The 16,324-nt window shown below is 42.0% G+C and overlaps 1 protein-coding gene across 1 annotated transcript in view; it reads left to right on the top strand.

Annotated features, from left to right (window-relative positions):
* The window catches only part of LOC306911800 (solute carrier family 22 member 4-like), a 28,889-nt gene extending 14,403 nt beyond the window's left edge, over positions 1–14,486 (top strand). Inside the window, exons 6-10 of the mRNA XM_079487463.1 lie at positions 9,875–9,972; positions 10,090–10,304; positions 10,626–10,808; positions 12,303–12,438; positions 12,608–14,486. Coding sequence (XP_079343589.1) covers positions 9,875–9,972; positions 10,090–10,304; positions 10,626–10,808; positions 12,303–12,438; positions 12,608–12,698 — 723 coding nt within the window. The 3' untranslated portion in view covers positions 12,699–14,486. The remainder of the gene's footprint in view (positions 1–9,874; positions 9,973–10,089; positions 10,305–10,625; positions 10,809–12,302; positions 12,439–12,607) is intronic.
* The last annotated feature ends 1,838 nt before the right edge of the window (positions 14,487–16,324 follow it).

Below are 16,324 nucleotides of genomic sequence, written 5' to 3'. Positions count from 1 at the left end.
TCGATGGACGGGCCCCCGCCTGCGTTGGCAGATCACTGCCTCCAAGTTGCTAGCTGTCCTGCTTGCACTGATGAGGCTCCGGCCTCTCGTGCAGAGCCAGCATACTGGCCCGGACAGCACGACCGGCGTAGCGTACTAAACCCCAGGGTGGCATTCGCTCGCTGCAGTCATCGCAACTCGCCCAAAAACGCCTCCTCCCGTGGAGACAGCTGGTGGCAAAGCCCCTGTATGTCACACGCCCACCGGGTGTCCTGAACCAGACAGCCAAGCGCTTTATCATCAGTTGACACCCCGTGGGAAGTGATGACTCCACCCCTGCGGGCTGGCCTGGGTGTGGTTTGGGCGGGCACAGGGGGACCTGTTGCCTCCCTGAACACCACCCAGTACAGCTGGGCACTCCCTGGTCGAGGCTCCCCCCTCGACACGGAGGCCCTAGCGCGCAGCCTCCAGTGGAGACAGCAGGTGGAAAAGCCCCGGCATGTTACACGCCCACCGGGTGTCCTGAACCAGACAGCCAACTGCTCTCTCGTCAGTTGACGCCTCGTGGGAAGTGACGAATCCACCCCTGGTGGAGACAACAGGTGGCAAGGCCCCTGCATATCACACGCCCACCGGGTGTCCTGAACCAGACAGCCAAGCGCTCTCTCGTCAGTTGACACCTCGTAGGTAGTGACGACTCCACCACTGCGGCCGGCTTGGGTGTGGTTTGGGAGGGCACAGGTGGACCTGTTGCCTCCCTGAACACCACCCAGTGCCGCTGGGCACTCCCTGGTCGAGGCTCCCCCCTCGACACGGAGGCCCTAGCGCGCAGCTGGCCGCGGGACAAACGGAACTACGTTTCCCCCAGTGAGCTTCATTGCGCAGGTCCTGTGCAAGGTCTGGGTAGGGAGTATCAAGTGCTGCTAGTTGCGCCTTACGAGCCCAACTACACTTGGTCCTCGGAGCTAATACTCCTGACGACAACTCCCCCTGGCCAAATCCCCTGGCGAAGGGCCTACTCGCAGGGGATGGACACGTTGTGGCATTTGAGCCGGACCTCTGGGTCTGGCTCCTGGATGGGATGAGGAGTTCCTGGATGACCTACCCCCCCTCAGTGGTGGAGACTGTCACTCAGGCAAGGGCCATGCCCACAAGGCTGGATGCCTTTAAGTGGCGCCCCTTCTCGTCCTGGTGCTCTTCTCGAGGAGAAGACCCGCGGAATTGCTCGCTCAGGAACGTGCTGTCCTATTGCAGGAGAGGCTGGGGAGTAATCTCCCCTTCCACATTGGAACGTGGGTACCCGCTGTCGCGGTTATCACGTACCAGTTGCTGGTGAGCCTCTGGGGCGGCATGACCTGATAATTAGGTTCCTCTAGGGCGCGAGGGGCTAAGGCCTCGTCCGCGCCCCGTACCCTCTTCGGACCTTAAGGTGGACCTGTGGGTCCCCTTTTTTCGGGCCCTGCCGAGCGCCCCTTCCTCGTTCTGCGAGGGGGGTTGGCTCTCCTGCTGGGGCTCGAGTCCATCCAGAGGGTGAGGCACCTGCAAGCATTCCGTGTCCACCGATTGCCAAAATTCAGGCCCGGTGGCTCTCACGTGATCCTGAGACCCCGGCCGACTTACGTGCCCAAAGTTCCGCTGCCCCCCTTTGGGACTAGGTGGTGAACTTGCAGGGGTGTGACCTCCTCGTGGGCATCGGCTTAGTGCGCCTCTCTGGCAGACATCTGTAGAGTTGCGGGTTGGGCTACGCTATACCTCGCAGAGGCTTGCAACCTCCGTGGGGAGTCGGCAGCTCGAGTCTTGCCAACAGGTGAGACCATCAGTCGTGGGGCGTACGCCTGCGCATAGCGCCATTCCCCTTCTTAGGTGGATCAGTGCGCTATGGGCTGCCTCCCTTCTTTCCCCAAGGGTGAAGAATAGGCAGTCCGTCCATCCATCAATAGCACTAAGGGCGGCGGGCTCTGCGGAGCAGCCCTGCCGCCTATGGCCGGGTATCAAGCTGAGTTATTACATATAGCTCTAACCGGACCTAGTGCCCCACACGTAGTAACCCCCCACTAGGGTGGTTCTGTCTGAGATGTCGTCATGAGATGGTTCCCAGCGTGGCAACCCATGACCTCCCCCAGGTGGACATCCACCTTGCGGCATTCCGCACATACCTCCCATGAGTTCTCCCCTATTTGGTGAGACCATGTTGGTGTCTCCACTGTATTCCCCCCTAGGGTGGGAAGTGGTCTCCGTAGCGCACGTCCACATTGAGGAACAGCGCTTACCCAGTGGTCCTACGACTGGATGGCCCTCGTCAATTGGGCCGTCTGAGTTGGCAGAGGGCAGGGGCTACTCATCTTTGCCAAAAGCTCTGGGAGCCCCTGCCTGCCCACTGGAAGGTTACAATTTCGCGAGAGCGCTTACGTCTGACTCGCCTAGGCCAGTCAACGTCGCTTCGCTGGAGATTGTGACGCGGCTAGTGCCGTGGCGTTTTCAATAGGAACCCCATCTGTCGGCTTCGACACAACGTCTTGTTCCCTCCATCAGGGAACAGAGGCTACATACGTAACCGAGACGTTTTCTAGTGTCTAGAATCATGTTATGATCGACATTGTCAAATACAGCACTGAGATCTAGCAGTACCAGCACTGATATAGTACCAGCAAATATCACTCTTTATCTTTGAGTGCTGTCTCTATGCTGTGATGCGGCCGGAAACCAGATTGAAACGTGTCCAGGAATCCATTTGAGTTGAAGAAGTTGTTCAGCCTTTTCAATAATCTTGACTATAAAAGGAAGATTTGATAGCGGCCTATAGTTGCTCAATATGGTGTTATCAAGATTGCTCTTTTTCAGGAGGGGCTTAACAACTGCGGTTTCCAGGGAGTTTGGAAACATCCCAGAAAGAAGTGAGGCGTTTACCATTTCTAACAGATCTGTTTCTAAACAGTTTAGCACATTTTTTTTTAAAAGACGTGGGAAGTGTGTCAAGGTAGCAGGTTGATGATTTAAGGTGCTGTACTATTTCTTCCAAAATGTTGCTGTCAATTTCTTCAAAAGCATTTTGTGATGGTGGGCGTATGTGTCTGACCTCTGCATAACTTGAGGACATGCTAATCGCTTTTCTGATATTATTGATCTTCACAGAGAAGAAAGAAGTAAACTCATCGCCTTTGCTGTCGGAAAGCATTTCACTGGGAATCTGACTTGGAGGATTTTTTAGTCTCTCAACAGTAGCAAAAAGAGTGTGAGTGTTGTTAGAGTTACTGTTAATAAGGTTTGAGAAGAAGGTCTGTCTAGCTATGCCTGGTTCCGCAATGAAAGCATAAAGGCTTTCAAGTTTCGCCTTCTGCCACACAGCAGCTCTGCAATATCTTTTCATAGGAGCAATATCATCAATAACATTCTTAACTTTTCAGTTAAAGGAATCAAGAAGAAAGATCAACAGAGTCTGCAGAAATGCCTAGTGTTAAAGATATAGCCTTAATAAATAACACACTAGTGTTCTCATTGATGCATCTCTTCCTGATAGGGACAGATCTAGATTCAGTGGTAGGTGAGATCAATACTGTATATCAAAGAAAATACAGAAGTGATCAGATTGTGCTACATCCTTGATATCAATGGATGAAATGTTTAGCCCCTTACTGATGAGCAAATCTAGAGTGTGTCCACAATTGTGTGAGGGTCTATGCACATGCTAAATCAAGTCAAATGTGTTTAAAACCGAAAAAAAATATTTTGTAGTATTGATTTCTCTTTGCGAATATGAAAATCCCCTGCGATAGCAAAACAGTCAAATTCTGAGGAAATCATTGATTGAAGTTCTGTGAACTCTTCAACAAAGGCTGGAGAATGTTTTGGAGGCCTGTAAATGATGATAAATAAAATGCGTGGGGCACCTTTCAACACAATACCTAGATATTCAAAAGACAGATGACACTTGATTTGCATTGATTTACATCTTTGAACAGAGCAGCTACAGCTCCACCTCTTCTAACTGCTCTGCAGACAAAGTAAAGTTAGTAGGGGGTTTTTCATTGAGTCTTCTAGCCATGTTTCATTTAAAAACATAAAATCCAGGTTGTTTATGGTTATTAATTCATTGATCAGAAAAAAAGAATTATTTAGTCAAGTCAAGTCAGCTTTATTTATATAGCGCTTTTTACAATTTTCATTGTTACAAAGCAGCTGTACAAGAAAAAATGACTAAGTAAAACATAAAAGGTTATGGAAGTCAAAACACAGTTCAAATATCAGACACACAATAAATTCCTATATGCAGTGTTAATTAAATAAGACTACCAAATTCTAGCAGCCCCCCCCCCGGCCAGGCAAAACAGTGCAAAACAGTATGCAAACGGTGGCGAGGAACTCAAAACTCCATTGGAGGAGAAAAAAAACCTCGGAGGGAAACCAGGTCTAACCAGGCGATTCCAGTTCCCCTCTGGCAAAAACTGCTGCCTCTGCACAAGCTCAACAGTGCTTGCACAACAAGGCAATAGTGAATGTTTAAAAATGCCAATTTGATGCCATTACTTTTTGTCCCTACAGCAATCATATGATACATAATTGGTGTCAGATTAGATGGGTTAGTCGTACGGGTTGAGATGGGCTTAGACTTTCTATCACATGATAAAACAGAAATAGAGAACTACAGGCACACTGGGTAGGGCTGTACGATTTGGGGAAAATATCTAATTGCGATTCTTTTTCGACATTGTGATTTGTAACTGTAAAGTCAAGCTTCAGCTCAATATTGTCAATAGTGTGACACACAGTATGGGTATAGTAACCCTGCTGAAATGAAACAATAAAAAAATTCTAATGGTTTCCATTAAAACAATTACAAATGTCCCTTTAATGTGTTTTGGGCATTATTCAAACAGCAATTACTGTTGTTCTATTGGATGCCAACACCCAGATTACATCACACCAATAAAATCCAAATACCAATGTACACTATTATAGTTTCCATTAAAACAAATACAACTCTCATTATAACCCTAAAATACATAAGGTTTTCTATTGTGTTCGTGAATTATTAAAATAGTACATAGGTTACATAGGCTTATTTATTCATTTTGAAGTATATGGGATTTAAAAAATAAGTAGAAAATGTGTTGACTGTTTCATTTCATCCATTTCAACGGTTTTGAAATAAGCAAATTTTACATTTGTTTGAAACGCGGAGCCAGGCGTAAGTTACACAGGGTGCGCCCGTGCATCAAGCCTCGTCCATATTGCCAGATGCGCTTGTGGAGACTTGCGGTATGGAGCCGACTCATGTATAAATGAGCATTACGAAGCCGGCAGTGTGTATGCCACGCATCAAGTCCAAATGGCTTGTCCAGGAGACACACCGCACGGGTCAGAGACGCGCGAGTATGACACGGTGTGTGCGTGTCAAGTTTAAATGGCTCTTCCGCGAGGAATGAGTGTAATGCAGGCTGTGTGTGCGGTCATCTGAATGCCACTCAAAGCGGAACAAACGACTCTGGTGTTTTGGTGGCTGAAGAATGTTTTCCTGGCTGTTTTCAAGAAAGTCGACCTTGGAGTTGTACTATTGCATCAAAGCCCGTCTGTAATGAGCTCTGTGGGCAAGGCTCAGCCAGGATGGTGTCCGTGAGCAGTGCTTAGGACAGCTAACCACATGACGACTCGGAAACTGACGTGAAGTCTTGTGGTCACTCATGCCGCTGCCGCTGACCTTGAGTGCCTGTTAGTAGCTATGTTACACATGTTATGAGACAATCCAGGTTCAATCACATTCTGGGATTCCTCAACCACATTCATTAATGATTCAAATCTGTTCTCAAGGTGTATGCGTATGACGCTTACACATCATAAACAGAGTGTTATTTTTTGCAAGCCTTGTTAAAGCGGTGTCTGGGGTAGAGGATGCTACGCCATAGGGTCTCGATCACTGTTTGTGTTTTTTCCGTTTTGGCTTGCTCCTTTACATTTGGTATAAACTGTCAAGATTCTCTAAATAAATTCATGGGCCTTACCGGCTGTATGTTGAGGGGGTCCTTGACAATGGTCTGCTGAGTGTTCCGCCTGTTTTGGAAGAAATAGTTTTCTCTCAGCTCCACGGAGTTCATCATAATTTTGAGTTTGTGGCTTATAGTTGTGTTCAGGTTCATGCATTATTACATTATGTCCGGCCAATCTGATATTTGGAGTAGTTTGGGCTGCGGTGACAGCGAGTATTACCGGTGGGATGCTCCAGGAAACAGTGAAGTGACCCACGCCAGAGCATACTTTAGAACCTAGTCACTTATGTGAAAGAACCTGGCTTAAGGTGTGAAACATGCTGGGGTGCTTTATGAGGTGGCTGTTAGAACCGCAAGAACTCACAGGTATAGACTTTTCTTTTCTTCTCCATGCAGTTGCATGCGTCAGAAGGTGATCGAAAACATTTTTTATACAGTAAATAAACTGAAAGTGGTTATTCATCAGTTTTCCTCGAGCATACATCACTTATCTCTCTCAAGCAAGCAGGGGAATCACAAGAGCTTTCGACTGATTAATGCACAGTGGTGGACGAAGTACGCAAACCATGTACTTTAGTAAAAGTAGAGATACCCAAGGTAAAATATTACTCAAGTAAAAGTAGAAGTGCTGCCTTTAAACTTTCACTTGAGTAAAAGTACAAAAGTATTTGCCTTCAAATGTACTCAAGTATCCAAGAACTATGATTTGTTTTTATGGCTAAAAATTAGACTTTTTTGTCACAAGACTCTTGCTTAACTCAGTCTATGTGAAGACTCTAATGTCACTCTATTCACACCAATCTATTAATAAAATTACATGAATTAGTCAGACAGAAACTGATGTCTATTTAAATTTTCATAAGCCCAAAACCTTGAAGCCAAACATTTTCCTTTAGAACAAAATTAAATAACAAGACTAGAGAGCAGTTTCGGTTTAACATTTATTTGTAACAGTAATGAAAGTTTTTATTTCAACTTAAACTTGAACAAAAGGATCGTAAAAACAAGTATGTACTAATCTAAGTGGATTCACTGAAACGTATTACAGCACATTCTCGCTAAAGTAATCAGACATTTCTCCAATGAAGAATTCTTGAAATCAGACTGTTGGTTATGTTAATATCTAGCCCATCTTCATTCCTGATAAATGAGACAGGTGTATTCCTCCTCTCTCATTCTTTTCACTCAGAGAAGGCACTTGACATTTAAAGACTCGTTCTTCTTTTCAACAATTTCAGAACAATCGCGTAAGGCCATGGGTGTTGTGGCAAGTTAGATTCGGTGGTTTCTTCCATGATTTATCTTATAAAGACATTGGCAGTCAAAATGTCACAGTTGCACTCAATCTGATGTGATGTTGAATCGTATGTTCACGCTAAGTAGATAACGTTACCAAGGCGACAACAGGGGCAAAACAAAACAAGTTTAAAACAAAGCGTGTGATGTACTGTGATCGGTGCTCGTTTTACCAGTTCAGTTTTTACTGACTCATAAATAAAAAGGAACGAGTGATTTTGAAAATGTAGTGGAGTTAAAGTAAAAGTCTCCCAAAATTGAAATACTTGAGTAAAGTACAGATACACAAAAAAACTACTTAAGTACAGTAACGAATTACATTTACTTCGTTACTGTCCACCACTGTTAATGCATCACCGATCAGAATTTACATGAAGTACGTCCCGCTTAAGAAATACAGAGAGTCCCAATATGCCATATGTGTCTGAAATGTGTTCATTCTTTATCGGTATTGCTGTTTTTCATCCGATTATTTATGTCCCAGAACCAAAATGTGCTGATTATATTTTTTTTATCCTCATTGATTTCGGTTTTTGACACAATAGCGACTGAAACTCTTTTATTGTAGAAGACAAAATGGAGACTTTGATGTAATTAATGCAATTTTGGAATTTAACAGGATCTATTTTCTACTGCAGTGTTTCTCAACCTTTTCACGGTTGCGCCCCCCTTTAACCCCTCCACCACTGTACACTGAGGATAGATTAGATAATCTGTATTATGGTGTGGTGTCATTTGCCTGTCGAAAAAAGCATTTTATATCTTTTATAACTGTCAACAGCTTTAATCAACCGTCCAAGTTCAACGCCACTCCCTTCACGCCCACTGTCAACTAATTTGGAGACTGAAATGGACAGGCTGTCATCATTTACTCACCCTCTTGTCATTTAAAACCTGTATAAAGCTATTTGTTCTACTAAACGCAAAGGAAGATATTTGGAAGAATTTCAGTAACCAAGCAGATCTCCTCCCACAGTGACTCCCATGGTATTTATTTACCCTACTGTGGCAGTTAATGGGGGATGAGATATGTTTGGTTACTGACATTCTTCCAAATATCTTCATTTGAGTTATTTTTTATATTTGAGTAAATGGTGACAGAATTTTCCTTTTTGGATTAATATCGCTTTCATTTAAAGTTACAGACTGAAAAACAAACATATTTATATGATCCGCCTGTATCTTAACGTGATGTAGAGGAAATTGCTGCTTCTTCTTCCTTGCATACTTTGTATATACTCGCATTAATGCGTAGCCTAAAATGGCATTGCGCAGGACATATAATGAGTCTGAACAGCCGCTCACGCACACAGCTTCAGGCCTGACAGTCCGGATTTTAAGCCCCCTGTCCCGAGTCCGGCGCAGCCTCAAGCCGGACACTCATTTGTCCTCCTTTTCGGAGTTGCGCTGAATCGGCCTTAAAAAACGCACTCTAAAACCTTTATTGGGATGCCGTAAGATCTCCGGTCAAACAAATGATTGGCTGAAAGAGGTGTCAAATAAATATCTGATATATCATTGGTTAAAAACGTAAACAAGCCTCCACGACATGGAGGTGGAGTCCACGTACTGGCTACGTCACATCATAACGTTAACATGCCGAAACGTCCGACATCATTTAATCCGGAATGGACAAAAGAGCACAAATTCATATCAAAAAGCAGTAGAGATGCGTTCCATGGATTTTGCACACTATGTCGCTGTAAAGTGGACGTTAGTTGTAAAGGGAAAGCCGCCATTGACCGACATGCCAGCACTGAAAAACATAAAGGTAACCGATGAGTTGCTTGTACGTCTTCCTTTAGGTCTTAATTTCGAGAGGCAACATCACCTCAGGATGACAAAATCTGCGCTGCAGAGCTTTAAAGTCTATCATGCAGTCAAGCATCACCAGTCATACAGGAGTGTCTTGAATAAATACAAATACTGTGAACAAACACTTTTTTGACTCTTCTGTTACACATAGATCTACATCAAGATATGTCGTAGATCAAACTGTCTGGCAATGAATAGAGTAGGCTATTTCAGAATCACTGTATCATGATACCATAGATATGATAGACAAAATTGTATTGTATTTGTGAGTACACAAGATGCAGTTATTCTTGCCTCAGTAAATGCCGCAAAGTGTCCTCCTTTTTGGTGTTATGGAAATGGCCACCCTAAAGGTCATGTGTTCGATTGCACATACAAATGTACATTATAATGCAATGTATGTCGCTTTGGATAAAAGAGTCTGCCAAATGCATAAATGTAAATATAAATGTGTCAGGTCATTTTCTGTAAGGACAAACTGGCAGATATCACAACTGAAGTTAACTCTACTGAAGCAATGGAAGGTCTTTAATGAAACATGACATTTATTTAACCTACACTGACTTTTTATTTGAGAAGCAGTGCTGAAGAAATCAGATTTTGGTTCCAGATGACATCGATGCATTTAAGTCATTCACATGAAGTTCAGAGCTATGGCGTAGTCTTATGACTCTCCAGATTTAGATAGCTATTATTTTCTTAGCTGCAGACATCAGGTGGTCTTTTGCTTACCCTGCTGTTTGGTGTTTTGGATTTCAATTGCTGTGTACTAAAAGCTGTTTGTTGTAACACGTGCACTGCAGTCAGAGGAAAAAACTGGAAGGTTGCAGACCTACAGCCTCTGTGACCTGGTGAAGTCCACCAACATCCGCTGCATTACTCTCCTGCTGTGCCTGGTCTGGTGAGATGTCTTCCATGTACTCTATGACAAACAAATAAAACATTTTTATTTCCAGTCGATGATGGTGGAACTATACACGGTAAATCACAGAAAGGGCTCGCTGACTTTCTTTCTCAGGTCATCTGTTTCCATTGGATACTGTGCCTTGTCTCTGAACACTTCCAATCTACATGGGAACATCTATCTGAATTGCTTCTTGTCGGCAGTTGTGGAAGTTCCTGCTCTCATCATGGCCTGGCTGATGTTTCGCAGCTGGTCGAGGCGTCTATGCTTGTTTACCACTCTTTCATTGGGAGGACTTGTTCTTCTCTTTATACACCTCGTACCACAAAGTAAGATCTGACATTGTGTAATCAAAGCAAAGCAGTTTAAAAGAGAGCCGAGTGAATGTCAGATCATTAAAGCACTTGGTTCCAACACATTTTTGTGTTATACAGTATATTGCATTATATTGTCCCGTGTATACTGTATATATTTTGGTTTCAGAACGTAATGGGATTAGCACTACAAAGATTTGAGCTAGAAAGTATGCTGGGGGTATTCAAACTCTGCCTCGTTTTTACAAATGCTGTTTAAGCAATGTATGTTTCTCACGATGGTAAGGGTGTCTAATGAAGTGTTTTGTGTTGATTTTGTCTTCTTTTAACTAATAGATATGAATTCAGTTGCCATTTCGCTGGTGATGTTGGGAAAGTTTGGCCTGTCAGCAGCCTTTGCAATAGTTTACCCTGCAACCGCTGAGCTTTACCCCACTATCTTGAGGAACACTGCGTTAGGAACCTGCTCAATGGCATCCAGAGTGGGCAGCATATCTGCACCATACTTCATCTACTTAGGTCACTAAACTTTATTCTGTGTACACTAATGTTCTCAGTGTTCTGCAATCGGCTAATGGAAGTGTGAGTAGAAATCTAACATGCTGAAATCGTCAGATTTTGGACTACAGAAAATAATTATTTTACTGAAGCAATGAAATGAATAATTTCCATAGTTTAGACTCACGGAGGTGGTTTCCCAGACAGGGATTATCTTAAACCAGAACTAGACCTTGGTTATATGAGTATATTTAAGTTGTTTTAAAAACATACTTTACAAAAAAACTAGTTTTTGTATCAGTGTGATTGTTTTGTCTCAAGATGCCAACCAGGAATGTTTTTTTTGTAGTTACTTAACAACTTGGCACCAGTGTACTAAGCTGAACTTTTGCAGCGTTATCCACTTTCGAGATTGCTTAGATCTTCAAACTCTAACCTGTTGCGTGTCTCAAGAACTAGGCAAAAAAGACTCTTTTTTTGCCAGCACAAGACCCCAACCTTGCCTGTTTGCCAGCACAAGACCCCCACCTTGCCTGTTTTTTAATCTACCTTATAGACCTACTTATTATAGATGTACTTATTTTCTTTGGCTTTCGATGTCCCTTGACAACCTGTCTTTGACCTGTCGACATACATCTTACAGCTTGTGTACAGCTAAAACTATGCTATTTTATGTTTTATTGTGCCTATTTATTACATGTCTTTTTATCGTTTTATAGCATGTTGTAAAGCACTTTGGTCAACTTCGGTTGTTTTTAAACCATCCTATATAAATAAAGGTGTATTTTATATATTTTAAGATATGTCAGTGCAAGATGTTTTCGATCAGGACACCACAAACATTTAAGTTAGTATGGGACTAAGCCCTTATGGGACACCACCCCATTGGGCCAAATTGAATGCCTCATTTGGCTTTAAAAAACGACTTTCGTAATTGACTAAAGACACGCAGTTAAAAAACAGAGCTGAAAAGGCACAGCTGTTTTTGTGACTGACCTTATTGCGTTTGCATCTTAAGTAAGTTCTCCTTTCAGACGCCAAATTTATGGGAGGAGAGTATTTAAATAATCACCTCAATCTGCGCTCGTCAGTTTACTGGTATTTGCATCAATATTTCATGTCCAAAAGAACTTGTCTTAAAGCCTGCACAAATATGCACTGCTGTTGGTGTAAAGTGTTTTGATCACTATGGAAATGTATTTTTGTGTGCCAGTAAATCATGAGCAGAAGTTCCCACTCACACCTGAGCTGTGTTTAAATTGCGCTCTTGTGATCATTTGTACTATACCTCGTATAGTAATTCTGGCCCGTAGTCATAACAGGTCAAGGCTCAACATCTGATTCAGTTAGATTTATCTCCTGATCAGTGAGTAGAATACAATGAGCACATGAGCTGTAAATAAATCAGATGTTTTGAAATGCCTGTTTCCAGCATGAAACTTTTATGAGATGGTGGTCATGTTCACCAAAATACAGAGCTTGTCAATGTTATTTACATTGTCTTTTTCCTTGTAGGAGGCTACTACGAATCTCTGCCTTATATCCTAATTGGCAGTCTAAGTGTTCTCTCAGGGTTGCTAAGTCTTCTTCTTCCAGAGAGTCTAGGAATGCCTCTGCCAGAGGCCATCAGTCACATGGAGAGAATATCTGGGTAAGACACGATTCTGTCTGCTGTTGCGTAAGTGTCCCAGGATTGTGTCTGTATGAATAGATTATAAATCAGACATGTGTAGATGATATTTTACATGGTTCAAAAGTTAGAACATTATTTCAGCTATAAATTTCTGTTTTAATCATCCATAAATGCTGTTTTTTTCCAGGTGCTGTAAAATAAGGCATTCTTCTAATAATCCGACCAACAATACATGTGAAGAGGAACGTGAATCAGTAAAGTTAAAGGACTTTTCATAGGTCATTGTATGATAGAATGGTAAAGAACTCTAAAAACGAACCCCCTGACTTGTTTTCATACCATTTACTCTGTCCAAGGGTTTCATGATACAAACATCATTCACACGATGTAAACTTACCATTAAGATGCTGAATGCGATAGTTCATCCAAAAATACAAATTCTGTCATCATTTACTCACCTTTGAGTTCCAAATCTGTATAGATGTCTTTGTTCTGATGAAAACAGAGAAAGATATTTGAAAGAATGCTTATAACCAGACAGATTTTGGACCCCATATACTCCCATAGAAGGAAAAATTACTTTATAATTCTTTGTTCTGTTATTATTCTTTGTTCTGTTGTACACAGAAGAAGACATTTTGAAGAATGTAGGAAAGCAAACAGTTCTGGGGCATTTTAGAGTACTATTGTCATGTTTTCCTACTATGGTAGTCAATGGGGTCCAAGAACTGTTTGGAGACAAGCAATCGTCCAAATATCTTTCTCTGTGTTCAACCAAACAAAGACATTTATAAAGATTCTAGAGAGTGACAGAACTCATGACAGAATTTTCATTTTTGGGTGAACTATCCCTTTAAGTAATTCATTTTTGAGCAATAAAATGATGAGACTGAGTCCTATTGCACACGTTGTGCAAAAACATCCATGCCTGCAGCAAGTATCCCTCATAGCAATTTTTGTAGAAAATATTGGCTGTGTGAAATGTGCAGTTAGAACAGCAAAGTGTATTTTGAAATAAAGTAAATCTTTCAACATTACTTGTTAAAACGAGTTTAACAGTTTCAAGTGTTTTTGCTATTTAGTATAAATATGTCAGCCTTAAACATATATGAAAATATTAGCATTTATAATATTTAAGAACCTTAAACAATGAGTCTCTCATCTCCACCAAAATGGATTAACTTTTCATGACATTATTCTGCACTTCAGCATCATCTCAGAATTTGTGATATAATTTTTTAGTTTTATTGTATTGAAAGGATACAATTTTAAGTCTTTCATGAATTACTCATACAATCACTCCTCCATTCATCTTCAGAACGCAATTTAAGACCTCATCAAAACTAGCTCCATTTGTGTTCTGAGGTTGAACTTTAGGGTTATCTACACTTCAGGGTGAGGAATTCATGACAGAGTTTTCATTCTACGATGGAGTATCCCTTTACGTGTGCGGACAGTTTTGGCTACTTTGTTGATATTACTTTTGTTTCCACGCACCCTGACAATTGTATGATATGTACTGTATATATATCTTTTTTGAGCACACACAATTGCTTTTTGATATAGCCAGATGTCAGCCAGTTATATTGGCTGTTTTGTTGTACATGTCTAATACGTAGCGGATAATTGCTAATTCTAAACACTTTGCTACATTTCCTCTCTTGGGTGCTCTTAAAAATGCTAAAACATAGTCGATGGAAAAACACCACATTTTAAATGTTGTATATTTAGAACATTTTTATTCAGGCAACTTTTTTATGATGTCTCTGCTGGTCAGAACATTTTTCTGAAGAGAGAAACCATATAACTACATCTTGTTTTTGTTTCAGCAACTGTTTTGTGTTCACAACTAAACAGGTACATACATCTCTGTGAACAAGACCCATAAGTAACAGTTATTCAACTTATAAGAAAATATATCAACTTTCAAATGAGACTCTGTGGTATTATTTTATGTTTAAAACCTATCCTATAAACAGAATTCACAAATACATGTAATCAGTGCTTAATTTGTAAATTAATATTTTCCGGAACAAAATCAGCAAATAAAAGGCACTGTAACCGACACTGACCATGCAACTTTATTATGCTCGAAATACACATTGATGTTTAGCAAACTGTGATACTGCAACTATAAGAACGTCATTCACAAGTTTCAGAAGTTTTTTTTATGTGTGGCTGATGTGATTATTATAAAACACCACTGACATTCAGTTTACTATTCTGCGTTTCAGTTTACTTTTATAAAGTGCAAAGTAAATCAATTAAATTATTCACAAGGCGCGGCTTGATGTGCATATCAAATTCATTTCAGAGAGGCCTCGTTCGCATTCTGCGCTGGAGATGGGAATTGTATTGATGCAGTTGAAAAGGTTGCAGAGTTCATTTGAGACCTGTTGTCCATTACTGTCCTTATTGTAATAACTTTAAGATCAGTTAGATTTTGTGTTTACTCAAAGGAATGCAACAACCAGCAGTACACAAAAGTACATCACAGGTGGAGTCACTTTGCACATATCAAAGCTACCTTTAAGCCAATACCCACAGCAGTAGCCTGCCCTCTACATGTCATCACAACAACTAACACTTCATTGTTACTCTACAACACTAACACTCTACAACATCAGTTTTTCCCCAAGCTTACATAATAATCACCATTACAAATAGCATCAGAATTAAAGTTTTTATTTTTAAATCTCCAATTCACATTCAATATTACTTTAGTTCATAATCTTTCAAACGAGTGGGCAAGTTCCTGGTTCTTTGAGACCGTCTCATAATTACAACAGGAATATCAGGTTCGTTAATTTCAGGGATCGTCTCAGAATCTTGAGAGAAATCCCCAGAGACTTCAGAGGGATTACTAGAAATGTTCTCAGTCCCTGTTCCCTCAGTATCCTGAGCAACTGCAGTCGAATTCTCACGCATATCAAAATCAGGGAATTTACAGTCCATTCCCACTTCTGAAGTGTTAACAAACTATTTCTGTCGGGCATGAACTTGATCTACATGCCGTCGAACCACTCGCCCAGCACCCAGTATTACTTTAGAAGAAAGTGGTCCAGTCACAGTCGCTATATGTGTAAGAACTGGATCTCCAACACAAAAATTCCGTTCCTGGGCCTTTTTATCATGATAGACTTTTTGCTTTTGTGGTTTTTCATGAATCTTCCTTGTCAAATCAGGATGTATAAAATCAATAGAACAGTGTTATTTCCGTCCATACAACATTTCCGCTGGAGAGACCCCTGTGGTGGTGTGGGGAGTGATCCTGTAACTGAATAAGACTTGAGACAATTTAGTTGCAATTGTTCCATCCACACTTTTTTTTGCATGGTGTGGCAAGGTAAGAGACACGCCAGCATAAGCTGTTTGGACAGCAACCCCGGAGGGGAAGTTTTATTAACATAAACTCAACAGAGAGTTGAGTTCCAGGGTTCCGGGGTGCTCGTTGTGGAGTGGGGTAGTGCAGTTGTGGAGTCTTGATGCCAGCCTTGGTTACTCTTAGGAGCTTAAGTCCGTATCTGTCACTGGATTGGGGACAGAGGAGAGAAAAAAAAACACGTTGGTTAGTTTAGGTGCTTGAGAGGAAACGGGCACCCTGACTGCTTGCCCTCACTGGTTTTTTATGTCCCCAGGTGGCCGAGATCATCATTAGCTGCCGGATTATCTCCCAGGCAACGCTGATTTAAACCTGTACCCCACTCCCCACCACATTCCCCCCAGCTTCAACCTGGAGATCTTCCGTCTCTCCTGTGTATCTGTGGCATATGTAGGGGTGGGAGGGACATGTCACCTGGCCAAACAGACCGGCCAAACCGGACCACATCCGGAACAATCCATCCGCGTTACCGTTTGCGACCCCCGCCCGGTGTTGGACCTTGAAGTGGAAGTCCTGGAGCGC

The sequence above is a fragment of the Barbatula barbatula genome, assembly GCF_947034865.1.
Source record: "Barbatula barbatula genome assembly, chromosome: 22".
Classification (NCBI taxonomy): Eukaryota; Metazoa; Chordata; class Actinopteri; order Cypriniformes; family Nemacheilidae; genus Barbatula; species Barbatula barbatula.
This window is presented reverse-complemented; position numbering and strand designations above follow the sequence as displayed.